This window comes from Prinia subflava, chromosome 2, assembly GCF_021018805.1.
Source record: "Prinia subflava isolate CZ2003 ecotype Zambia chromosome 2, Cam_Psub_1.2, whole genome shotgun sequence".
Lineage (NCBI taxonomy): Eukaryota > Metazoa > Chordata > Aves > Passeriformes > Cisticolidae > Prinia > Prinia subflava.
In genome coordinates, this window is record NC_086248.1 from 28579900 (window position 1) to 28607129 (window position 27230).

Genomic DNA, 27230 nt, shown 5'->3' on the forward strand with positions numbered 1-27230 from the left:
GAAAACAGAAAAAAAGGCAGAGCCTTGATATTAACTTGTACAAAGGTATAAAGAGACAATCATTTCAATAAATTTATACACAGATACTCAGAATTCATTTGTAGTTTAATTACTTCTTGTTTCAAGTCTGTGTAGTGCTAAAGCACAGTGTGGATTTTAAAGCAGTTATTTATAGTTAATAAAAGTTCAGCTGCAAATATTTCAACATTTTATCCTAATATAAAGAAAATTTGCAGACAAATAAAAAATTTAGATCCTCTAAAGTGGCCCCAAAAAGCCATTGAGATTTCTCTCCTGTTTCCATCAAGTTACTCCAGAGCATCACATGTTTTCACAAAGGAAAATTTCACCTTTAAGCAACTGTGTGAATTGCACCTGCTACTTTAAGAAGGTAAACAGGAATCACTCCTTGTACTGTGTCATACTTCATATGTAAATACATCTATAATGATTAATATAATTATGGGTGGTTTTTGTCAGGAACAAATTCTCACAAGGGAAAAATAAAGTGAAACTTGTATGGTTTTGCAATGAAAGACATTCCTAATAGATATAAAAATCCCCAAAACCTCATTTAAATCATGTAATATTCATATTCTCTTTTGAATAACAAATAAACTACATGCCAAAGTAATCAACAATTAGGTAAACTATTTTTCTTATATTTTATTACATAATTTTTCTACATAGACTTTTGCCTGTTTCCATTTCATCTTAAAACAGCCCAAAAGGGCCAGTGGCTATCATCTTCCCATTTCAGGCTAGGGTCTGGCTTTTATGACTGTGTTTATAAACATGAATAAGAAAGGACAAAATGCAGGCTTCAGAATGGTCCTACACCTGTCCATACTGTTTTATTTGTGGCACCTACCCAAAATTGTCAAGGAATCATTCAGGGAATAGGCCAGGTGAGAAAACAGTCCTCTTAGGCAGAATTAATGCTTTTCTCCTTGTCCTGTGGTGCATACTTGGTCACAGTCTTGTTCTTGGATTGCAAACATGGTGGTCGGAGAAGTTCTGTCTTCTGCCACATATTCTTTTCATTCATGACTTCGGCTCCTGGTTCTCATCCTCTTTGTTTCACACTCGGATGTAGCCTATCAATGTTTTCTGTTCCAAAATTCTATGCAGTTGGTTGAGCAGATGCTCTACTTTTGTGAACGGGAACACCTATCAAATTTTTTTTCAGTTCTCAAAAAATGCTTCAAGTCCTAGGATTTACACTCTGCCAGTATCACTCTCCTGTTTCTGTATTCTTTACTTGCTCAAACCATATGTAATAATCCATAGCTAAAGGCTTCCAGAACCTAAGAAAGATAAAAGAATAGAGAAACTACAGAGGAAGGTCAATTGCAATTTTTTAATACTCTTACAGGCTTCTGCTCTCTATATATTCATATCATTTCCTTTGCAGCAGTCTCAGCAGTTCCTTGATCAGATCAATATGTTGGCTTCAGAAGACTCAAGCTTTCTCCACTGATTAAAGGGGAAAGACTTCATGCACACTTTGAAGGTCTAGCTCATTGCAGCATCTGACTAAATGCCTGAAGTAAATGCTCGAGAGCTCGTATTTCTTTCTCAGTATAAAATAAGCTTATTAAATTATTCATGTTCCCTGAAAACTTGCTGTGAACAGTGCATAAAAGAGTAGATTTTTTTCTCTTTTTTCTAAACCTGCATACTCAATGATCCTGAGAAAATACAAATCTCCATTACTTAAGATGGAAAATTCCAAATATCAGGGGAATGTCTATGTGAATCTTTATCAGTCTTCACAAATGTGGATAAAAACCTAACTTGATTCCCTAGCTATACTCTTAGTAATAGTTGTAATTCCATAGTTAGTTTTGCATATACAGTTTATTAAGTAACCTTAAAGATAAAGCTAAATAAATTAACCATTCAGTATTTTTAAATGGGTGCTATAGGAAACTGGAATAATGGAAAGTATTTCCCATCTCAGGAATTCCTGATATTAAGTGGAGTAAAATATTCTAAACAAATGGAAGCTGTAAAAAATACCAACATACAGGCTCTTGTCTCATTAAAAAAAATGCCTCCAACTGAAACAGAAAGCAGTATCTACAGCCCATTTATGGAAATTCCTTTTTACAGTATTTATGTATCTCATATCATTTTATCATTTCTAAATTTCTACCTCTGTAAACTCATTTCTGAATCATTCTGTTTCTTCAAATGAGCAATTAAAAGCTGTTGTTTTCTAAAGGAATCAATTTGCATGACAGGCCATTTTTTAACTGGTTCATTTAACTATTAACCTGAGAAATTAAATACCTGACCTTATTCACTCCTTTACCTTGGACAGGTGGACCTTTAGGTGACTTCCAACAATTTCCAGGTAGAATGAGGCTTAAGGAGATAGAAATTAGCCATATGTGATAATTTGACATTAATGTAGTAACGGAGTCAATGCACACCCAAGAGAGTTTGTTTCACAGTAAGGTAGTGCCAAGTGGCAACAATCATGTTCAGTGAAGTGTAGTGTCAAGATATTCCAAACAATACATTCCTTCCTTAAACAGGAGTACCACAGTCCAATAGCAAGATGCAATTCTACACAGATTGATGACTCATTCTGGGAGTTTTTGGCCCTGAAAGAGTTGCCACAAGAGTGTCCAGCCATCATCTGATAGTACATCAGCTAGAGATGGTGTGGCACATAGAAAGTTCAGCCCCAGTTTTAATGATTTCTACAGCATTTTGTTACTCACTACTACTGAAAATGAAAGAAGGAAAATTAAATAGAATTAAAGTAAACAAAATTACAAGTCAGTTAAAATAGGAATAAAGCCAGCTGTTAGCTGTGCCTAATAATTGCTCTGTGTCGGAAATAGATCTATTACCCAAAGCTCCATTGAGAATATGTAGTGAACATGGTTTATACCAAGGTAATGATATGGCATACTGCCAACATTCTTTTTCATTTTCTGGCCTTTCGAGGGTGAAGAAAGGAAAAACAAGAAAAACCAAAAAACCCCAAACAAATAAACAATAAAAATACAAACACACCCCCACCCACCAAAATAATTAACCCCCCCCCCAATAGAAACAGCAACAACAAAAAAATCTAAAGAAGCTAAAAAACCAACCAATCAACAACCAAGAAATAAAGCAAACAGAGGGGAAGGGAAAAACTCCCATCCACAATATTAGACAAATCAGCCTGCTGTATTAAAAAAGTGTCATTTCCTTGATGATGACTGTAGATTTTACTTCCAAATTGTGGTAGAGAGCTTCCTTTTTCAAACTGCATATCCTGAAGGTAGCATAACAATAGAGGTGACAAACTGGATAGAAATATTTCATTTTTCAAGTCAATTTCATGAGGGTGTTAGTGCACTAATAATATCAGAAAAAAGTATTTTTTTTGGCAGTGAGACTGTCAGATATTGAGGTCAAGCTTCAAAGCCATGTATACATATGCAGATATAATTCTGAGTAATTGTGTTTCTGTAAGTGTAATTTTTTATTTCTTTTTTTAATATGGAGAGTTGCACTTTAGTATATAGACCTAAGATGCTGCATGTATCTCTGCCATTCTGTTAAGGTCAGGTTGTATAATGCCAACAGAGCTGAGTGTCAGTAAGATCAGTTCAAAACATCCCAAAGGATCCATATACTGGGTGGGCTAAAATCATGAACAAGGACTGAAATTTCTAATGTATATTTGGTGCCTTGTGATTTCTGAACCTGCAAGTTTATCCATTTTGCAGTGTAAGCTTTTCTTTCCCTTGACTTCAGGTATGAGTTTTGGAACCCCATTTGTTTCTCTCTCTGAAGGCAGAGATAAAGAATCTTTGATAAGATTTGTGATAAAAATCAGAGGTTTGTTCTGCTACAGATGAATATACCTTTTATGTTTTGGGGTTTTTTCCATGCTCTAATTCTCCATTACAGTAGAAAGGAGACAGAGAAAGAACTTTTCCTCACTCAAAATACATGGTATAGCTCTGTAGCCTGCAGTGTTTGAAGGGTACTAGATGCCTGCACAAATACTTAAATCACCTGCAGTGGTGCCAGATAGCTTGATATTGTTTTGATTGTTTTTCTTTTTTTTTTTCAAACAAACACTCTCTACAATCTTGGAGACATGTAATCAGCCCTAGGCAGCCTTATTCTGTAAATCTTCGTAGATTAGTATTTCTTAGATAATTAGTATAGATGGGGAAATGGTCTTCTAGAAAAGATACTTAATCTCATTGCTTGAATGATTTTTCATATAATCTGTGGTTCAATGCTTATGTTGTTATTTAATGACTATTATTTTGTGGATTTTTTTCTAGCATGTAAGATTTTTCACTTAGATCACAGTTAATTAATAGCAGGGTTAGGTATATGCTGGTTTTTGTAACACATTGCTAGTGGAATCTTATGGCCTCATGCTGTCTTCTGTTACTCAGTAGTCAAGTATTTTGAAATTAGATGGATTTTAAGAACACCTATGGGAAGATAGTATATTGGTACACTCACTCCTCCAGAAAACCCTGTCTGGGGTCCTATTGTAGAGGAGCATAACTAGAATGTCAGCTGATATCAAAGGCAAATACTTGGAAACCCATCCATATGTGTATGAATTGCACCCCTTGGTGAAACATATTTCTTCCCTATATCAGCCCCAAAATCTCATCTCCAATAACGCAGAGAAATGAAAAGAGACTGGCCTGCCCAAAGGGAAGAAACTGTGGGACAGTCATCAGGATGATTGGATCTTCAGGGATTGGAGACAGGCAGGCTGCTGCATCTGCTCACACAAGACTTCTGTTTGTGAAAGAAACATATATCAAAAGTACAGCAAGCTTATCCCCTCCTTTCTCATTTTAATCTCAAGGGAATAGAATATGTTCATAAAGATTAAAGGGAATGTCTCGTTTTGCCATTAGATATCTTAGATTGTTCATTGCAGAAGCATGGAATGAAAGTTTTAAATGCTCATTTAGCTTTGAAAATTGCATCACTATCTAGGCAATGAAAAATAATGGTCTCCATTAGCAATCAACAATGCACAAAGAATAGTTAATTTCTGCAAAATGAGTGTCATTTAACTTTGCCAAATTGAACTTATACCTGTTTCTTGGATGAATAGCTCCACTACTGAAAGACATGGCTGGTGATTTTATACTGCATCATCTATTTTACATTTGTAGCTATACTTAGAAATAATTTTCAGAAGTCAAAATTATACATACCCAAAACTCTCATAAAGCTAAGTCATAGAGATTGCACATCAATAGGGCAAGACATTCAAATATGAGACTACTTCTTCTATGTAGAAATGGTATTCAACAGCAAAGCTCAGAGGATTTTGAAGTGTTTATGTATATACTGTTTTTAATTTTATTTGACAAGACATTAGATGTAGTTTGCTGAGTATATGCATTGGTTCTTTGAATATACTTAATGCATTTAAGAATTTTGTTTCCAAGATGGGAAAATGGGTATGCAAGTAAATGTGTAGGAATTTGGTAATTCCTGTTTCTTGTAGGCATTTGTTATAGTATTTTCTTCTGTTCATAATTTTTTTATTCTTTACATTTTCTAAAGCATATTTACTCATGAGCTTTTTAATACATGGTTTGACAGAGTCTCTGTCTAGAGAGCCACATGCACTTTTTTCCCTATACATATAATTTTTATTGATACCACTAGCTGCTGTACCCAAATATTTACCTTTCACTCAGAATTAATCTGCACTGCCAGTAGCTTTAGAAATGTTTAAAGTCTTTTCTAGCTATCCTTGGTCATGAAATAAGATTGTTTAGCTTGCACTTTTTCTTTTTTCTTTTATTTAGTGCTTCATGGAACTATAGCTAGACCTTCCTCTAAAAAATCTTAAACAAAGTTATGTTGTTACTTCACAGATGTGTTAGACAATTATTACAGGCTGGCTGACAAGCTAGAAATTTTCAAATTACCAAAATACTATTTTGTTTCTTCTCAGCATTTGAACATCTTGGTGGTACAGAACATCAGGGCTTAGTATTTATATTGTTGTCTTAATCTTTCATGTTGAAATAGTGTCATTTGGTAGAAGTATATAAACAAGCAGAATATTTTTTTTTCATTCAGATCCATTTTATAGTATTTTGAAGTTTGGACTAAAGGAGAAAAAGATGCTGTATTTGTTGGCTAGGATTTTCCCAGGAATAAGAAACAAAAAGTCAAGTTACTATTCAAGTGATGTTTCTTTGTTCTCAGTTTAATCATTTGTACCCATGCTGAATTGATTTGTTGCAGAAAGAGCTAAAAGTGAAAGAAGGCATAATATTTCATATTCCATAAACATAACCTAAATGTAGTGCATCATCATTAAAAAGCCCAAGGATTTGCTTATTAAAACATACTCACAAATATTATTTAAAGCTTTCCATTCCCCTCTTATCCTATCTTGTGTATAATTCCCAATATTTTATACTTCTGTTGAATAATAAAACTTGTTTATTCCTATTAATGTTCTTAAATGAGCTGTTTCACTTTATTGATTTTACTTCTTTTGTCACTTCTACTAAATTCTCATCAGCTCTATTTTAATGTGTATAGAACCATAAAAATGTTGATGTTGGAAAAGACCTCCAAGATCTTTGAGTCCAACCATTAACATAACATCACTATGTCCACCACTAAGCTATGTCTCTAAGTGCCACATCTACACATCTTTAAATAACTCCAGGGATGGGGACTCCACCACTTCACTGGGCAGAATGTTCCAGTGCTTCAGAACCCTTTCATTCAATATTTTTTTCCTAATATCTAACGTAAACTTCCTCCGCATAACCTGAAGCCATCTCCTCTTGTCTTTTACCTGTTACTTAAGAGATGATAATGACCCTCACCTGGCTACAGCCTCCTTTCAGGTAGTTGTAAAGAGTGATAAGGTCTCCAAGCCACGCCTCCTGTTCTCCAGGCTAAACACCCCCAGCTCCCTCAGCCACTCCTCATAAGCAGTGTCCTCCACACCCTTCCCCAGCTCCATTGCCCTTCTCTGGACTTGCTGCAGCACCTCAGTGTTCCTCCTTCAGTGAGGGGCCCAGAACGGAACACAGCACTCGAGGTACAGCCCCAACAGTGACAATCCCTGCCCTGGTCCTGCTGGCCACGCTATTGCTGACACAGGCCAGGATGACACTGGCCTTCTTGGCCACCTGGCACACTCTGGCTCATGCTCAGCTGCTGTTGTCCAGCACCCTGAGGCCATTTTCCACCAGTCAGCTTTTCAGCCACTCTACCCCTAGCCTGTAGCACTGCATGGGATTGTTGTGACCCAAGTAGAGGACTTTGCACTTTCTCTTATTGAACCTCATACCATTTTAATCTGCCCATCAGTCCAGATTGCTCTATAGAGCCTTCCTACTCTCCAGCCTCCAACAGTCACAGCCAACTTGGCATCAGCTGCAAACTGGCTGAAGGTGTGCTTAATTCCCTCACCCAAATCATGGATAAAGACATTCAGCAGGATTGGCCCCAGTGCTGAGCCCTGGGGAACTCCACTAGTGATCAGCTGCTGGCTGGATGTGACTTCATTCACCACCATTCTCTGGGTCTGGCCACCCAGACAGTTTTTAACCAAGTGAAGAGTGCCCCTGTCCCAGCCATGGGCTGCCAGCTTCTCCAAAAGAATGCCAGGGCCTGACAGTGCCAAAGGCTTTACTAAAGTCTAGATAGACAATATCCACAGCATTTCCCTCATCCACTGGGCAGGTCTCCTTGTTACAGAAGGTAACCAGTCAAGCAGAACCTATCTTTACTCAACCCATTCTGGTTCGGCCTGATCCTCTATTGTGCAGCACATGCTGCATGTTTGCACTCAAAAAGATCTGCTCAATCAAGGCCTTACCGGATGTGGAGGTCAAGCTGACAGGCCTATTTTTCTCAGGATCCTCCTCCTGACCCCTCTTGCAGATGTGACTGTTTGTGTAAGTTTTGGGGAAAAAATTGTTCTATGTACAATTCTTTTTCCAAGCACTGGAACCAGTATGTTGTCTCAGCACATGCACTGAATGATAACTTTGAGAACCTTTTGAAAATGGTTAATTGCAATGCAAATGTCCCTTTGCAGTAAACTTAATATAACTGTAGAACACAGATTTTTTAGTCCTAAAGATTTAATTAATAGCCACAGTTCACATCAAGATTGATCCAGATTATGCTGACCACATCTGTGCTTCTGAAAAATGGGACTGTTTTGAAATATTATCAAATAACTGACCCCTAACTTTGTTTTTTGTTCAGTTTGGAAATTTTATTATGAATTTTTGCCACCAGAGTGCAGTCAGTTTAGTTTCCAATAAAGCACCATTTAGATGTTTTGGGATTAGAGACAGAAAACACATTTATGACATAAAAAATATACTATAAAAGCAATAGCACTGAAAAAACAGCACAGAGCAAAGACAGGAAAATAACTAGAGGGGGGGAAAAAAAGCAATTTTCTTTCCAGAATCCTGTAAAATACTGTTTGTTGGGTACCAATGCTATAATCAGGATATGGTGGGGAAGAAGCAGCATATATAAGTTGCATGTTTTGATTGTCCAATTCTCCAGGGTATGATTTGTAGTAGGAAAGCCATCTTGACTACAGAGTACAATACAAATACTATTGGAAGGCAAGAAATCTTTTGGGTTTTTCTGGTTATCTCCTAGATCTAGCTGCAGAGATAATTACAATTACCACAAATAAGATGTGTCAGTAAAAGCAGAACTGGATTCAGGTGTAGAATACTTGACACTGAATAAATCTACAAGACCAAACGTATAGATTATTTTTAAAAATAATTTGCAAACATTTTCACAAAATTTATAGCTTCTCTGGCATACATTCAGTCACTCTTTGTTAGGACTCTCACTTACAGGAAATTAATTGTAGCCATTTTGTTGTATTGGTGGGTCACAAAAACTGTTGATCAATAGGAAACAGAAATTCCATCCTGCTTCTTATTTCCATATTTCATGTTCATTATATTGGTTTAAAAAATAGTCATTATTTTTTATGTAAAAACATATGTAAACTCTTCCTTTTCACTTCAGCTCGTAGGTATAATTGTATTTTCTGGAATATTGCACAATGTAGAATCACATTTTAACTTTATAGAGCTTCTAGCTACAGGCAATATTTCGAGAAAAATAAGGGATGGTTTACTGAAGCAGTATAGTTCCAGTTTGGGCGACTCCTATTCTGAATAAATATTTCATAAACATACTGCAATGAACAGAACAAGAAACTGAAGAAAGAGCAATAGCAATAAACCCCAAAGTTGTATTGAAATAACTGTAACAGAAAATGGGTTGCAGGTGCCAAAGAGAGCGCAGAGTCCCATCAGGTGCTTGAGTTAGGAATGCAAGTGTTGTGAAGCGAGGCACAATGGCAGCTCCTTGTGTCTGTTTCTGTCATGACTCAGGAAAACCTGGACATCTTCTAAATCATAGTACTTTCTACCCATTAACTGTTCAAAGTTGTCATTCTCTACTGCAGGTAAAAGAAAAACTGAAGGCATGCTAAGGGCATCTGAAAATTTGGTTTGAATCCAAACAGACTCTTTTTAAGACTTAGAAACCTCTCTGCTTTGGTATAATGCTGTGTTATATCTTGACTTTATTATTTTGACCATATTCTATGTTTAATTTTGGCATTGAAGTCAGTAATAATGTGCATTTTATGTACTCATCAGTACAAGCAAGGGTTAATCCAGTATTGCTATATACAGTTTGAACTCATTGTGCATCAAAATTCAGATGATTTTTTAAAACCCTGAGAAGGCAACACAAGCAACCCTGATTAGGCATCTCTGTCAACTGCATTCAAAGTGAATGAAAATGTAAGACACCTGAATTCTGACAAGGGAAACAGTAATAGTATAACATATGTCTTTAGCTGACTAGTTGACTGTTTCCATTTCTTTCTTAGAGGCTTGGATCTTTTTTGATTCCTACTCCCACAACTTTGATAAACAAGAAAGCCTCTCATTTAGGGGGAGTAGGAGGGAAGAAGCTGGGGATGCTGGAGGTAGGATGACCAGAATTAGATAACAAGAGCTAAGCACAAGGTCCACATGCCACAGTGATTCATGTGATTGCGTTATAACAGCGCATAATAACCAAGCTCTGTCATTCTTTATAGGCCAAATTTTCCAGTTAGATCTTTTTTAAAGCATCTCCTCATTGTGCAGTTGTTTTATTGAAATGACCATAATAACCCTGAGATATTTCTCCCGCGTTATTAAAGTTAATTTAGAATTCAACAATGGGAACAAGTAAATCAAACTCAGTCTAATTAGTCTTACTTACTACTTAGATTGGATAGCATCTATATGTCCCACTGAGGTACTGGGTTTTGTTCTGCCATGCATGATGTAAACAATCTAAATAAAACATGTGTGCATTATCCTGACAATTATATTTCACAGTGCCCCAGGACAACATTTTACAATCCCTTAAGCAAATCTTAATCCAGTTTATGTCCTCCATGGAGAATATTCAAGATGAATTAGACCTGCCTCCAGAATACAAAGACCTAGTTATGAACTCCTGTGAGGTAGGTTAAAATCATGGCATCGGCATGAAACTGAGACACAGGAGATCTCTGTTCCTAACAATTCTGTTTCATATTTTCTGTGTGACTCTGCTCAAGACTGTTCAGAAGGCATTTAGTGTTCCAGCATATGCTGATTAGCTGCTGGGTTTAGGGGGAAGCTAGAGTAGGCTGCTCTATGAGAGAAAATACGAGGCAGCAGGGTGTATACAGTGGCCTCACTGGCAAAGGCGAGGTCCCACAGCATCCAAACAAGGAGCCCAGAGAAGCCAGACCCTGTTAATATTCCACATTAGCAGACAAGTCCGTAACAATGAGGCAGATCATTATGGACTTGTCCGCTGATGGAAGTAGTCAAATCATCAAGCCAAGAAGTCAAATCAAAGCATCAAGGTCAGGATCTGGTCCAGTGGTTCTCAGGAAAGGCCATAGTGATAAGGTAGGTCCAAGGTCATTAAATATTGACATGGAATCCGCAGGTGAAGGTTCAGAAAACCAAAATACATATCTGTGCTCAGCCACAGCAAATTCAGCTTAAGTGCAGCTCCTGAGTGAAGGGGCCCCCCACTTTTCACAGCTTTTTTCACTGTAACTTGATCTAAGCTACAAAGTTGAATAAATTCACAGCTGATTTTGAGTACCTGCAGCTTAAGCTGTAGAGGTGTGTGTGTGTGAGTGTAATGGAGATGTGCTGGTACTGACACCTTGGGCATCATGTTGAATGCAAAACTCAGAATCATATATATCAACTGGGAAATTAGTCTGATGCTGACCAGAAAATGCTAAGCTTGTGACTAAATTCTGTGTCCTAAATTACCAGAGCCCAGAATTTAGTAAACTTACTCAAAGGCTTGAACTTTTTGAGGATCTTATCTGTCTAATTCTCAACCTTAATGGAGCTGAAGTGTAAAGAAAGCACTGCCTTCTGCTTCTGGAAAGGAAAATGGAGAAATTTATACATTCATGGTGGATTGCTGTAAAAACAGGAGGCAGGTGCAAGCATTTCCTTCATATCCACTGTTTTGCAGGATATGGCTTTTTATCGATCTTTCCTGTTCAGGATTCACTAGCTGCTTTCATACTAGTAATCTCTGCATTTCTATGCCAGAGTAATTTACAGTTCTCTCAGTTTTAATTTTCTCCTAGTGTTATCTGAAAGTTCTTCACAATGCCATTCTGTATGATTATGAAAAAGCTGTTCAACAATAAAATATAGTAGAGATCTTGTTTCAGTTTTCTACAAAAAGCTGTGATTAAAAAAACATATATTGATTCCCATTATTTATTTCTTCCCTCTGTGTGTGGCTTTTCTACATCAGATTTTCTACCTCCATGCCTGTGAATTTACTTCTTACATCATCTTTCAATATCCTGAATAACTGAATTCACATCTTTATAGATTTCTGAATGATAGGTTTAGTTATCATTTCCCTAGAGGTAAAACAGTAACCATCTTTTCTTTCCTTCAATTTACTGCTTCTGGGAAGCAATCATTCTACTCTGCTCTACATCACCCCAAGCAATGTAATGTTCATAGAATATTTTTATCAATTCCCCACTAATGATTTTCATATCTGTTTTCCTCCTTACTGATTTCTTGTCCTCTGTCAAGTCCTCCCCATCTTTCTTTAATGGTTTTTCTTGGATATCTAACCGTAAGTTAGTTTGATAAAGAAATATGTAAATGATCTCTCAGTCTCAGCTTTTCTTCTCTCTCCCTTATCTGCTTCATCATCATTTCCACCTTCTGAGCTCCCTACCCTAACATCGCCTTCAGTCTCACTCTTTCTGCTCTTGTTATCAGCTATAATCATCAGCACAGACACTTAATCAAGTCACCTTAGAAAAATGCTTGGCACCTTACCTGTCCAGTCAGTCTAAAATGGTGTTGTAGGTGACCTTGCCCCCTCAGTATTGCCCATGATTTTCATCTTTATGTCTGTAAGTTCAAACTCATGCACTTACATGCCAGTTCATTCTATCTCTTGCATCAGCCTCCATCTTCTGTGTTGCTTTATGCCAAGTCTTTCTTTTCCTTAAGAAGTAGTTTATGATAAGGCAGGAGATGGTGCCTGAGACCATAGTTTTAGTAGCATGGATGTACAGTAATACTAAGAGGAATGGAAACAAATAAAGCTTCTTCAGAAACAGAGTACCTTTAATGTGGCTCTGGGTCTATTTAGCTGCTCATATCTTCATCTTCTTCAAAATAATGTTCAGAAAGTGGAGTTCTCTTCAAATTAATGAGGTACAGTTTCCTACCATATGTTTAAATCATTTTTTAAATTATCACATATTTCAGGAAGTATTCCATTTATCGTGAGAGTACATTTTCTTCTATCTGCTCATAAAAGAACTGTTTACATTTTCATTACTTCAACTGGGTTTTCTGCATACTTGTCATTCAGATTAGCAGATTGATTTTGTTCTTTGCATTCCACATTTGCTAGCTTCAAATAGCCATATTAAACTTACAGTGTGCATTACTAATTAGTAAATAGTAAAAAATGATGAAAAATGCTAAGCTTCCTCTCCCCCACCCCTGCCCCCAGGGAACATGTAGAAATAGTACCTGGAACATATAGAAATTCTATTATGCCATAGCTATTTCCATGCACTAGCTTTCTCAGGGAATTAACTTCAATATTTTCCATAATTAATCTTAAGAAATATTTATTGTCCATAACAACAATTTTTAATGGTCTAATTATTGTTTGAACTTTTAATCTTTAGATTTTATTTCCATACCTGGAACAAAGTTATCATAATGAATGTGCCATCAGAACTCTCTTGTGAGACTGCATATGCATATGTGATATTTTATGAGTCTATGAAATTTGTGTATTCTTGAATTTTTCCTCAAATACAGAATTTGGTAGTGAGCAACAAAAGTACACAAAACCAAAAGAAAACACTTGCCTTTTGCCTCTGATATGTATTTTTTTAAAATTACTTAAGTGCAGAAAAAATCTGAGCTATAGTTAAGTGCATATGGGAATTGGGTGACCGGGATCCAGGAGCAGGTAAGCCCCAGTCTGTTGGAGTCTAGAAGATCCCTCTGACAGCCTTGGAGGGTCAGGGGGCTGTACAGGGGGGTCTGAGATCTGTACAAGGGGGTCAGCCAGCCTCCCACAGAGCCCAGAAGGACTCTGATTTGGGCTTCTATCTATGGAAGTGAATGCTCACATGAAGAAAGAATTACAGATCTTAAGAATTTTGAAGTAGATAGTAGTTTGTTATAGAGTATACATATAGAGATTAGGATTTATAGTATATGGGGCTGAGAGGACAAGATGGAGGAATTGGGGAGTGGCTCCTAGTTTCTTTGTTCTTGTTCTCATCTCTCATCTTTTGCTGATTTGGACTTTAGAGATTGGTTTAGAATAGAACTGACATGTTAGCTTAGCAAGTTAGTATTGGTAATGTTCTGTAAACAATAAATACGTCTTGGACTGTGGTTGGGTCGGGGATACGGTACATAAGGTACGGGGCTCTCCGATCCGCCCAGTCCAGGGCAGCCCAGCGCCAGTCCAACGGCGTGTCTTGCTTTGCTGGGGACGCCTTGCAAAGCCGAACAAGAACTGTTAGATAATATGAAATAAACAACCTTGATAACTTGAGCTGCTGGACTCACAGTGTCGTCTCTGCCTTTGGTGTGAAACGCTCAGAGCAAAGAGAAGACAGAAAATCTTATTATCTTGGGGAACAGCAACCCCAAGAAAATACCCAGGGAACAGCAACTCTGAGGGAAGATTTCACCTCCTTGGGGAACGGCCGCCCCGAGGGGAATCTCAGAGAACATCAACCCCGAGACCAGTCGACAGTGAAGTTGGCATCAATCTGAGGCTATGGGAAATGAGATGCTAGGAGGGGAGATAGCTTGTTAGGTTATGGAGAGAGGAACAGGATTATGGGTATAGTTATGTTAATGAAGTTGCACCACATAAGGCTGTGTTCTGAGTTCTTGCATATGAATGATTAACAACTTTTTACATATAAGGTAATGTAATTGTTCATTGGTTTGCTATCCAGAGTAGAATATATATATTGTTATGGTTGCCCCATTGCTCAGTGTTTCGAGGTTGCCCCATACTGTGTTCAGCTTATGTTCTTTTGTTGGCTCTGGCTTTTATTAAAATTATTTTCTGGGATTACTTGATTGTTCCCGTCCCTATTTCAGTTGCCACCCAGGCTGGTCCAGTTCATGTCGCATCGCCAGCGACAGCATCCTCATCATTGTCTGAAACCATGCTGATTTCTAAGTTGTCCTATATATCATACTGATAATGTGTTAATGGGTAACTCTTTTCCCCACTGCATTGTCTACAGAAAACAGAAGGCGAATATCCAGAGATCACTGTTAAGGTAGCTTCTTGATTAACCAAAACATTATTCTTAACCTTCAAACAGCCTATTTCAGGCAGAATTTGCTTGACACCAAAGGAAGGATTCATGCAAAGTTCATCCTTGATTAGTGAAGATATCTATGAAGTGTCTACTTCTGCTTTTGCCTATACTGGTACTGTGTCTTGCTACCCAGAGCTTGAATACTGAGACCGTAGCTGCTTTGGGCTGATGAGCTTCAGGAATGCAAGTACACAGCAGGCTTCTAGGTATATCTCTGTCTTGTCTTCCCATGGAGCAGTAGGTTTTAATTTAAGAATTTATTGGTTCTGTGTGGATAGCCACGAGAAGTAGTAGATCTGTTAAGTTATATTTTCTTGGGAGCTTTTTTCTGAACACAATTTGATGTTGGTTCACTGTGAGGAGATTTCATGAATATTACTTACAGGAGGAAAATTGCCTTGTGTTTCTCATGTTCATGTAAGAGGATGCCACTTCACCACAGTCCTTCTGTTATGCATAAGCTTGTAGGTGGTAAGAAGTGAGTTTATCTTTGGACTGAGAGAAGGATTTTAATCAAGCCTGCTCACATGCAGGGTTCTGTAGCAAATCTGGAGATCCACAAATCAGCCTCCTTTAAATGGGGATTTCACCATTTGTGTTTGATGCAAATTTTCATTAAAGTGATGGGATTTAAGTGGATAGAGAAGGTCTGTTATAAGTATCTTCTTCAATATGTCCATCTGATATATTAAATGGACAATATGTATTATTATTCAAGGGCTAATTCTGAAATTTTGCCAGTTTTTGTTGAATACAGGAGGTTAGGGTGAATACTAAAGAGAAGGGGAAAATTATTCATGACACTTGCTTGGTTGCTTTTTGTTGTTGTTGTTTAGCAACCCAGATCAATCAGAGAGCTACTAGAAGTTGCATTAGGTATCTTATAACTCACTTGGGGTTATAGGGATCAAGGTAATACATTTCAGCTTTTCTTTTCTAAGTCATGATCTACAAGAGCTACTCATACAGGAACTACACTATTTTTTTCACTCCAAGTTTTCTTGACACATTAATTAACCACTTTTGTGCTGTTCCAAATAATCTGCTTAAATATCATTATACTTATTATTGTGTGTAACGAGGTCATTTTTATACTGAGAGAAAATTGTTTATTCCTATCAGCTTGGCATTAATCAGTTACAACAGTATTTTGTATTACTTGGTTTTACTATGATCAGTTAGTAGATACCAATTCTGAAATTTTTAGTAGAGCAGTATCAAACAGGTTGTGTGCAATTGCAACACAAAAACGAAATAAAGGGAACAAAAGTATTTGTAAAGGATATCAAGAATTGATTCGTTACAGTTCAAAGTAATCACTAAATTGATTAGACTAGACTTACATGGATTCTTCTAAATCAATAATTACTATGGAATCATCAAATATGTATGTATTCTTATGTGTAATTGAACTACTGTCTTGTAGTTTATACCAAAATGCATCAAAAAGTGCTGAAAGAAGCCTCCTGCTTCAGGCTTCCACCACCCAGAGCTCAACCTGCAGGTTGCACTGCAGATGTGCACAGTGAGCACACGTACTAAATCACAGAATGATACAGTTATAGAATATGCTGACTTGGAACAGACCCATCACTGAGTCCAGCTCCTGGCCATGTTCAGGACTATCCCAAGAATCACACCATGAGCCTGAGAGCTTTGTCCAAATGCTTCTTGAGCTCTGTCAGGCTTGGGGCTGTGACCACATCTGTGGGGAGCCTGTTCCAGTGCCCAGCCACCCTCTGGGTGAAGAACCTTTTGACATTCAACCTAAACCTCCCCTGACACAGCTTCAGACCATTCCCCTGGATCTTGTCACTGGTCACCAGAGTAAAGAGATTGGTACCTGCCCTTCCATTCCCCTCATGAGGATGTTGAACGCTGCACTGAGGTCTCCCATCAGTCCCCTCCAGGCTGAACTGACCAAGTGATCTCAGCTGCTCCTCACACGGCTTCTCCTCCTGACCCTTCACCATCCTCCTCACCCTTGGACACCCTCTAGTAGCTTAATGCCTTTCCTATATTGTGGTGCCCAAAATAGCAGACAGAACTTGTAGGAATTGCTACGATACAAATAAATAAAAAAGAGAATTTTCTGTATTGGAAGAGTTTAATTTGACATGACACATAAAGATTTTCCTCAGCTTCTGCTTAGGTTATTTTAATTTTAGTTTTCTTTTTTTTTTCTGTTTTTTTCATCTTTTTTTTTTCCCCACCTAACATTTTATTCTTATTAATATTCTCTTTGACTATTTTTCCAGTAGTGTACAATTTGTGTGTTTGTATAAACAAGCAGAAATACTCATACCACAGTGCCTAAAAGTATCCTTGTTTGCCAAGTGTTCGATCTCATGAATTCAGGACATGATGATGTGGTATGGTAATGTAAAATAATAAAAGAACCAACCCAGTGAGAAACTTTTTGGTTTTCAAATGAGAAGACATAAACCTTGTGTGGAAGTTGCAGAACTGAATCATTTGGGTTCCAGAATTTGAAGCATTTTTTTCTAATACAAACTTAACATAAAAAGAATACAACAAAGTGCAAAGTGAATTATGTCTTACTATCTATGTATAAGACCCTTGCATTTGAGTTTCTGACATACGAATGACCCAGCACATTAATTATATAAATTCTCCTCTAAAAGGCATGTTGACTTTCAGTTCACAATACTTAATTATTTTATGCTGTGGATTAAAACTGAGTTAGAGACCCTTATTTCACAGTGGAAATACAGCTAACTAAAGTTTCATTGAAATGAATGATATACTAATATTTAATAAGAATATTAGTTTTCCTTAAATATTATATACAGTTGAAAGTGATACTAAAGAGCTGGAAACTATTTCATGTATACATCTGGTTGTGTTGATAGACCTGAACAAGCTTCTTCCAGTCAAATTCCATTAAATCATCTTACACCTTGGAGCATCAGAGCCACATTAGGCACATCCTCATGGAATCATTCGGCAAAGTATCTAAAAAAAGACCTTATAATCTGTGTGAATCTGTAAGAGGCACTTTGAAGAAGTGGAATATGCACTGCTGACTCATATTCAACTTTCCGTCACCCAGGCTGCTTAGGTACCTTTGGGTGGCACTGCTTTCCAGCATCTCATTCCCCAGTCTGTTTGGAAATCCAGGGTTTGCCTCATCCCACATGTCGAATCCAGCACTTTCCCATGTTGAACTTCAGATGGTTGGTGATTGCCCAGCCCTCTAATTTAGTAGGGTCTCTCTGCAGGGGAGATCTCCCTGCCTTCAAGGGAGCTTCAACTGCTCCTCTCAGTTTTGTATTGTCTGTGAACTTGCTTGGTAGCTCTTCCAGTCCTGTCTCCAGGTAATTTCTGAAGTTGTTGATGAGAACAGGGATGAGGATGGACTCTGTGGTACCCTTTAGTGACAGGTCAGCATCACCCTTTGCTGTGACCCAGTTGCTCACCCATCCCATGATATGTTTATTGAGCTGAATACTGAACATTCTGTCCAGAAGGTTTCTGTAAAAGACAGTATCAAAATCTTGACTGAAATCCAAGAAAACCACATCAACTGGCTTCCCTTGATCAGTTAGGTGGGTTACCTTGTCATAAAATGAGATCAGCCTTGATAAGCAAGACTTCCGTTTAATTGTAAGTAAAAAAACTTAACTGAACTATGAATGGGAATATATAGGATCATAGAACCATTTAAGTTGCAAAAGAGCTACAAGATCATTGAGTCCAATTGTAAACCAAACACTGCCCAATAAACACATTTTTTTATATTTATTCCATATGAGCCTTAAGACAGTTTTAGGTTTTATGCTTTGCTTTTGTTATTTATCACCTAAACAATAACAAATATTTGGAAATTTTTGGTTCTGAGTTTAGGTGCCATGATAAATGCCATTGTTTAGGTGCCATGATAAATGGCCCTATTTAAAATACAAAGGGGCAGAGTACAGAAAGTACTATCCTAGACCCTCACCATTTATCCAGTCCTAAAGTGATTTTCCGTTTTGCTGAGTGAATTCTATTGAATAACATTGATTTCCTATTTCAATAAAGGGAACTGTCACCCAAAAGGGGGATGAAATATTAGGGCTCTGCTATCTAATTAGACAGATAGATAGATAGATGCACAGATAAATACTATGCAAAGAAAAAACCAGACCAGTATTGTTTTATACAGGCTGTATTTAATTTTAAAAACTAAATAACTGCTAGTTTAATTTTATTTATTGGGAAAATAAATTTATTTTTAAATTTTAAGAACTGTTGGAAAAAATCAATTTTTACAATGTAAATATATTCTGTATAACCATTGATTGCATGTGAAAACATGCAGTCCATTTTATGCCCCAGTAATTCTGAAACACCTGAACTCTATTCCCTCCATACACCACCTGAAAATTCACAAGACTAAGCATCCCCTCAATGCTGGGAATGAATTTGCCGATTGCAGTCTGGAGGGGATTTGTAACTAGCGTTTTAAAGCCCTGATGATATTTTTTGTAATGGAAAGGCTGAAACAACCTCAAGTCAAGTACCACCTCATTAATATGATTCTGTATTGTATAACCCGTCTAATTTGAAACTAAGAGTCAGTTAGTAAGGAATACATTTGTAGAGTTAATATTGTTAACTTCCTAATTTTACCTTGCTCCTGAATTTGAATTACAGTTTTCTTTCAAATAAAAACTTCTGACAAGACACCTAATGGTTTTCTACATTAATTTTCCTGTTCTGCTTGTTTTTACAGCTGTCTCCTGTTGTATTTATGTTTAACTCCCTTGTAGAGTCCTTGCAGTGAAATCGTTATGCAGATCGAAGTATAGTCCTGATATCCAAACTCTTCCAATTACATTAGCCTCTGCATAAATTGATTAGGAAGGGTGTTGCACAGGAAATGGCATGAACATGGCTTACATTAAGAATGGAGCTAGGCTCCAAATGTGGTGTTTGTCATCTCTCTGAGTGTATGTAAACCCTTGCAGCTCTGTCAATTCCTTTAAAGTAGTTTGAGCCATACTAGCCACTGACTGTGTTGCCATGGAGTTGTACTTAGATTTCACAGCAAAGCTGAAACTGATTTTCAGGTGATAGTTGAGTTAGAAAACAGGGGAAAAAACCAGAATGAATAAACCAATAAATTGACTGTTATTAGATTTGACACCTATTTCTTCCATCTTTATATATCTGTTATAGATATAACTCTGATGTTGTCTGGGTGTTGGGGATTTTAGGTGGAAAAATATAATTAAGAATTCAGAGTGGAGATTATTCTTTCAAGGAAAAGAAATTAGTTGCTGTACTGCTTTCCTTTGTGTGAAAACAACAAGGTCTTTTAATATGTTAATCTTCTTAATGGATCTATCTTTAAATTGTGCCTGTATAGAGGATAAAAGTTCTTTTACTGCTTCATTAGCCTGTATCTAGAAGTTGTGTTTCCCAAAGCAATTTTAAGCATCCTTTTACTTTTATTGTCAAATTTGATCATTTAGGAATTTTCTCTGAAGGCACAACAATGTCCTTATGTGTGAATTTCAGGATATAGGATTGTACATTGAATAATCCTTGTAAGAAATTTAATCAGAATCTGAATGACAAATGTTATGATCAATACCACACAATTAATCCATAGTAGAACTGCCTAATAAACAGAAGATTATTCTTTCTGAGACAGTTAATGTCTTATGAATTCCTGCTTTACTTGAAATGTGTCATTAAAGGTTTTGTTATTGCTGTACTGTTGTCACTCTGATGCTTTAACATATGAAACATAATCTTAAATTTATATGATTTTATGATTTCTCTTAATAGTGGCTAGCATTCAGAAGCTTCCTGCTGCATCTGTTTTAACTGACATCAATTTCCCCATGAAAGGAAGAAAAGGAATGGTTGATTGGGCACGAAACTCAGAAGACAGGGTTGTCATTCCAAAAAATATCTTCACTCCTATGTCAACAGGTAAAAAAAGCATATCAGCATGTTAATTTTCTGTTAGCTTTAGCAAGGCAACTCTAAATTTGTCTGATGGGATCACTACATAATATGGAAGTGGTTTTTTTATTCCCCTTCAAAAGAAGTACAGTACCCATAAGTTTATGCTAGAGAGAAATGAATGGGCTTAATTTCAGCACCTTGAATGAAACGTTAATCTAGCAGAAATCCTAGACATTATTTTCTACACCAGAGAAATGCTTTACTTAGTTATTGTGCACAACATTTAATCTGTTTGATATGAGGGTGAGCTAAACCCCCGGAAGCTGCTGTTCCAGCAGAGTCATTCCAACATAACTCTTAGCAAAGGAGGCTCAGCAGGCAAATTACCCTACCTTCAGGTACAATTTATAAATATCATTGCAGTGCAGATCTCTGGCATTAGAGAATTTACTCTACAGACATTCTTTGAGAATGCTTAATTATAAATGTAAGTGAACTAGAATGTATGTCAGCACACAGTGATGGATTTTTTGAAAATGTGCTTTTTGGTGGTTTACATCTTTTGATATGCTCCTGACAGTGCTGCATTTTTGTAACAGACTTGTAAGACATAATTCAAAATGATAATGTTTATTTAAAATAAAACTTGTATCGCAAAGATTAATGATATTCAGAGGTTTTTATAATTATGAAAGCTTGGGAAAGAGAGTTTTAAAATCTTTTTCCTTACTCTTTTCAGAACTAGATGAATCAACTGTATTTGTACTTGGAGCAGTGCTATACAAAAATTTAGAACTCATTTTACCCACTTTGAGGTAAGAAATGTCATAAATGCAATATGAATTGAACTTTTTCAGAATAATAAATATACTATAGGTCAGAATAAAAGCAGACAATCAAGACTATTTGCATATTAGTACCCCATGAGGCACTACAGGCTGGGGCAGAATGGCTAGAAACCTACCTGGTGCAAAAAGGATCTGGGAGTGTTGGTCAGCAGCAGGCTGAGCATGAGCCATCAGTGTGCCCAGGTGGCCAAGAAAGCCAATGACATCGTGGCCTGTATCAGCAATAGTGTGGCCAGCAGGACCAGGGCAGTCTCATTGTCTGCTTGTACTCTGACTCGCTTCCTGATGAGGGAATCCCACATCCTGGGTTCAGTTCTGGGTCCTTCGCTACAAGAAGGACATTGAGGTGCTGCAGCAAGTCCAGAGAAGGGCAATGGAGTTGGGGAACTCTCATAGGCAACTAGCAACAGGACAAGAGGAAAAGGCCTCAAGCTCTGCCATGGGAGGTTGAGGAGGAATTTCGTCACTGAAAAGGGTGCTTAAGCATGGGAATGGGCTTCCTAGGGAGGTGTTGGAGTCCCCAGACCTGGATGTGTTCAAAAAATGACTGGATGTGGCACTTAGTGCTATGTTCTAGTTGACAAGGTGATGACCAATCAAAGATTGGATTTGGTCATCTTGGGTGTCTTTTCCAGCCTAGGTGATTCGGTGATTCTGTAATATGAAATTGGAAAAAAACCCTGCAGCTGTGGTTGGCGCTGAATTTGTTGAGTTATTATACTCTATGCAAATTAGAACTGACATGCAGGTTTTAAAGTGATTTTTATTATGGTCTGTTTTGTCATTTTATACTTGTTTGGGTACATGAATGAAGGTTTCTATACATCCCACTGCATTTGGAAAAGGTTTATTCTAGTTTGCTTGCATTTTGAAATGAAAAAATACAATCTTGCACAAGCTGATATTAATTACTCTCTGTACTAATCTTGGTTAACTGAAATAAGTATTATCATAATAACCATATTAGTGCTGAATGCAATGAAACGCTTCACCGCATTGCTATTGTCTATGGAGTAAACACTGTAAGATGTGAAGGAACGTAACATCATCTATTTTTTATATGATGCCTAGGAGTGCACAACACAGGAATTAAAAAAACATTCTGGATAAGTATCTCATGTGATGATTTTGTAAGTAAAATGACAGTTAAATATGTATCAAGGGTGAGAATAAAGATGAACAAAAATTAAACCAAGGTAAAATAAGTAAAATGATCTCACGATTGAGTTCAAAGGCCACATCATTTACACCTGATAACCTAATAATAAAGTTGATTTCCTACCAGCTGCAGTTAGATATCTAGAAAGCTTTACCAGTTCCCATGTGATTTCAGTTCCTAGTTTTACAGGAGTTAGCATGGGAATAAAGAAAATATTTGCTTGTAGTTTCTAGAATAAAGGCAACATGCATTCCAATACATTCCTAAATTTTATCACTAGGAGGTATGCAAACTTCTGCATCATCACAAGGAACTGCTTTTTTTAAAAAAAAATAAACAGACAAATTTAAAACCCCTCAGTATATCTTTAGGGAAAGTCTTCCAAAGTACCTAACCACTGAATCCCAATCTGGTACATCACAGGTGTTCTGTGAGTAAAATAAGGATTTCATCATCTAGGACAGCCTATACAATATATTTCACAAAATCCAAAATTAGCTGCATTTTACCATATGTGTTTGATTTTTCTTGGTTTTCTAGCATAGAGTATACTGGAAGTACGTAAACACAGTGCGAGATGGGAACTTGTAACTGCATTAATACAGAAGTTTTTGGAGTTGTGTTTAATCTTACTGGTATATGTACATTCAGAAAATTTTGCCATGAGTGTTTAAATGAGAGTTTAGGGAAACAAAAAGAAAATATACTTCCTCATAAAAATAGAAGATTTTTTTTTCCATGCACAAGTAAATAAACTTCATCTGATTCTATTTCCTAATATATTTTGCTATATTGCACCGTTCTTGTAATGTCTTACAGATTTTTTAATTGCATATATTGAAATATCAAATGTTTTCAGAACTCTAGACTGAGTATTATTTCCATAGCTCTTACACTCCTGAGCACACTTACATTATTGTTAGGTTCACAGAAAATTGATTCCCAGTACAATACTCATCTAAAATATATTATCCATAACTTCCCTCTTGTGCACTCTGAAGGAATACATTGCTTATTGCCATAATGTAAAGTAGTTTTTAACTTTTCCTTTAAGAAATAAGAACAAATACAGAATCAATGATTTTGGTGTATCAAGCCTTTTTTTCCCATCATTTAAACAGCCACCATACATTTCCTGCTAAAATTTTCTTCACTGAAATGTTCTCTTTCCCCATTTGAGACATTGTTCCTAACCCCGAACTTCAGGTGCTGTAGAACCAAAAAGGCCCTTAGATTTCTTTGGATCAGCTTTGTTGGACTAAGGATGTACCTCAGACAGGCTTGTACAGCCTCACATTACACATTTAGGATCCGTAATTTTTCTGGAATGCATTCAACTTTTACACATTGATCTATAAATTCGATCATGCTGTCATGAGATAGCAACATGCCTTATTCATAAGTCCGTTTTTCTTGAGTAACCTGGATTCATTCTAAAAAGAGAATAAAATATGAATTTCATACCACATGGGATTAATATGATTTCCCTTATATAAAGGAATATCCTCAAAATTTATGCCCTGGTAGGAAAACATCCTAGTAAAATAACTCTCTTTTATTAATATCATTATTAACTCGGACGAGAAAAAAGCTCTAGGACAGCAGCTCTGAAAGCATTTCTTGAGCTTTTACTTCATCACGTCGCTTTCTTGAATCTTCAAGGATTTATTCAGCCATAGTTGCCAAAAAATTTAATAGATTGTTTTTGAATAATTTATTTCAAAACTTAACCCTGATGGGCATCTTTCTGGATAGTCAGCAGATCACCAACCTGTAAAACCTAATTTCTCATTCAAGTTGAATTTTAGATTATTTTTGATGAAGGAGAAGGAGCTAATGGTGAAAAAAAAGCTGTAAGATAATGCACTTGCCCAGGAAGTCTGAAAGAGAACATTCCCATTCTGGGTCATTTGCAATATAAGAGGGACTGAAACTACAATGTCCAAGAAAATTTTGTAAAAGCTGATTACTTTAATTCCTGGATAAATGTTCTCAAAACTAGGCTGTTGTTTTAAAAAAATATCTTCAACACAGATAGCAATGGCATTGCACCAGTGGTTTTGAGATTTTTTTCAAATTTTTGAAATTGTTTTGACTACAAAGTTTTGAGTTTTAATTTAGAGGCATCTTAATATGCTATGTGAGTTTAGAATATACTTTAGGATATACTAGACATATTGTATTCTTCCAAGGACTGTCCAAGCAGTTAAATGTGAAATATGCAAGTAGGCATTCAGCCCAGACAGGACAGTGATGAGGGATGGAGTTTTAATTTCACAGTGACCTAGGCAGTTATATTTATTTTCTTGTGAAACAATATGCTAGTGGCTCTTGAGAATGTAAGTGGATTGGTAGAGTTTTAATGAGACTGAGGTAAAATAAATGTACTGAAGTTACAAACTAGGAACTTAGATGTTCTTTCAGATCTTGTCCTAGAACTGTCAGAACTGCACCAGTGTGAGATAGACCAAGGAAAACTTTTTCAATCACAAAGACTCACTATGAAAGAATACTGAAGTAGCAGTATTTACAATAGTCTGCATGAATTTCTTAAATTATCATCTCTGAATAGATAGTAAGTGCCATTTTCACTTGTTATGATGTGTTAGAAAAATCAAGTTTTTTTATTTATTTGGAGTTTTATTTGGTTTGGGGGCTCTTTTTTAGTATTTAATATTTTTATTTTTTATATTTAAATTTATATTTATTATATTTAAAAATTAATATTTTAATAATTACAGCTATTCAGCTACTGTAATTTTACAGAATGCACTGAAAATTAGGTAAACATTAAATTTTAGCCTTATAGATACATTTTTCTCAGCAGTGTGTGAGACTTTAAAGTGCAAACAAAATGAAGAAATAGGAATTAAGTAAAATAGAAAGTCAGTTCCATTATATTTTAATTTTGATTTGGCTGAGTAAAATTGGACTAGAATTCATACCTTGCCCCAGAAGTACAATTTCATTCCTTGTGCTGAATGAAATGACTGCTGAGATAAGTTTCTATTACTGTAGCCATGGCAATTCCTGTTTCAATGATCCAGCAAAATGGAATTCTCTCCTAAATACAAACTCCCTAGAGAAAATAAGCAATTAAACAACAAAAGAAGCAAAATAATGTTTATAGTGTCTATTATAATTACATCTAAACTGTTTAGTTTGTTCTTCGATAACGTCCTTTGGTAACATTCTTTGATAACTTTCCTGTGAGGTGTGGAAAGCAGCATTACACACAGAATAAGTACCATAATGATCACTAGAAACAGTCAGGCTTGTAAGTGATGGTCATTATGGTCAAGTGATGGAAACCTGATGGGGTCATAAGAAGCAAGAATCTCAGGCATGAATGTGTCAGCATGTCTTTATGCCTTTATTAGCATCATCTTGGCATTACTAGATCTATCCTAGAAAGGTTGATATGATACATGACAATCCACATTTAACATGAAAAAAAGGAATTGATGATGAATTAGAAAAATTGACAGAAAGTTATTATTCTGCATAACCTGGTACAATAATGTAAGACCAAATCTTATCTCACATGTAAGAAAAAATTCATTGGTTTTGGCAGGATTTCAGTCAGGGCACAATTGTGGTTTAAATTATAAAAAGTATTTAGCTGATAAAGTTGCCCACTCATATACCAAATACAGGTTTTTTTAGAACTGGAAACAGGTGTGTTTTTTTCACAAGCACAGAATCAACAGAGCTGTACAGTCATTGCACTCATCCATCTTCAAAATCCTACTGTTAAAAGTCAGAAAAAACCATAGCACAGCACTTGGGAAGAAAAATTACTGTCGTTTATAAAACATATCTAGTGGGTCTCTGTTGAAAGAAGTAGATGAGATACACTCAAACATGCACAGAATGTTTGTGTCATCAATGCATTCTTCTAATTAATAAATAATACTTTAAGAAATTGCACTTCTGCATCATTGGTGCTTTTCAGTCTTCAAATGTATTGAGTACAGTCGGAAATTATATTCTCCCTTAATATTTGTCAACTAAAGTCACAGAAAATACCCTAAGAAATCTTTAAATGTAATATTAGAAGTCTCATTTAACCTTATAAACACTTAAATTTACCATTTTTGCATTTTCTTACAGGAATTTTACAGTTGTTAATTCAAAAATCATTGTTGTTACTATACGACCTGAGCCTAAAACTACAGATTCTTTCCTGGAGATAGAACTGGCCCACCTGTCTAATGTAAGTACAAGGGTCATTGATATGCTTTTACAAGAGTATTTGTCAGATCACATGAGAGAAAAGAAGTGGTGTTGTTTTAAATATCAGGTAATAAAATGCAGTTTAACGTCTAAAATTTAAGCCCAGGAACCTAAC

At 36.4% G+C, this 27230-nt stretch overlaps 1 protein-coding gene across 1 annotated transcript in view; it reads left to right on the forward strand.

Annotated features, from left to right (window-relative positions):
• The window catches only part of ADGRB3 (adhesion G protein-coupled receptor B3), a 440870-nt gene that overhangs the window by 235773 nt on the left and 177867 nt on the right, over nucleotides 1–27230 (forward strand). Inside the window, exons 13-15 of the mRNA XM_063389429.1 lie at nucleotides 20750–20896; nucleotides 21612–21687; nucleotides 26993–27095. Coding sequence (XP_063245499.1) covers nucleotides 20750–20896; nucleotides 21612–21687; nucleotides 26993–27095 — 326 coding nt within the window. The remainder of the gene's footprint in view (nucleotides 1–20749; nucleotides 20897–21611; nucleotides 21688–26992; nucleotides 27096–27230) is intronic.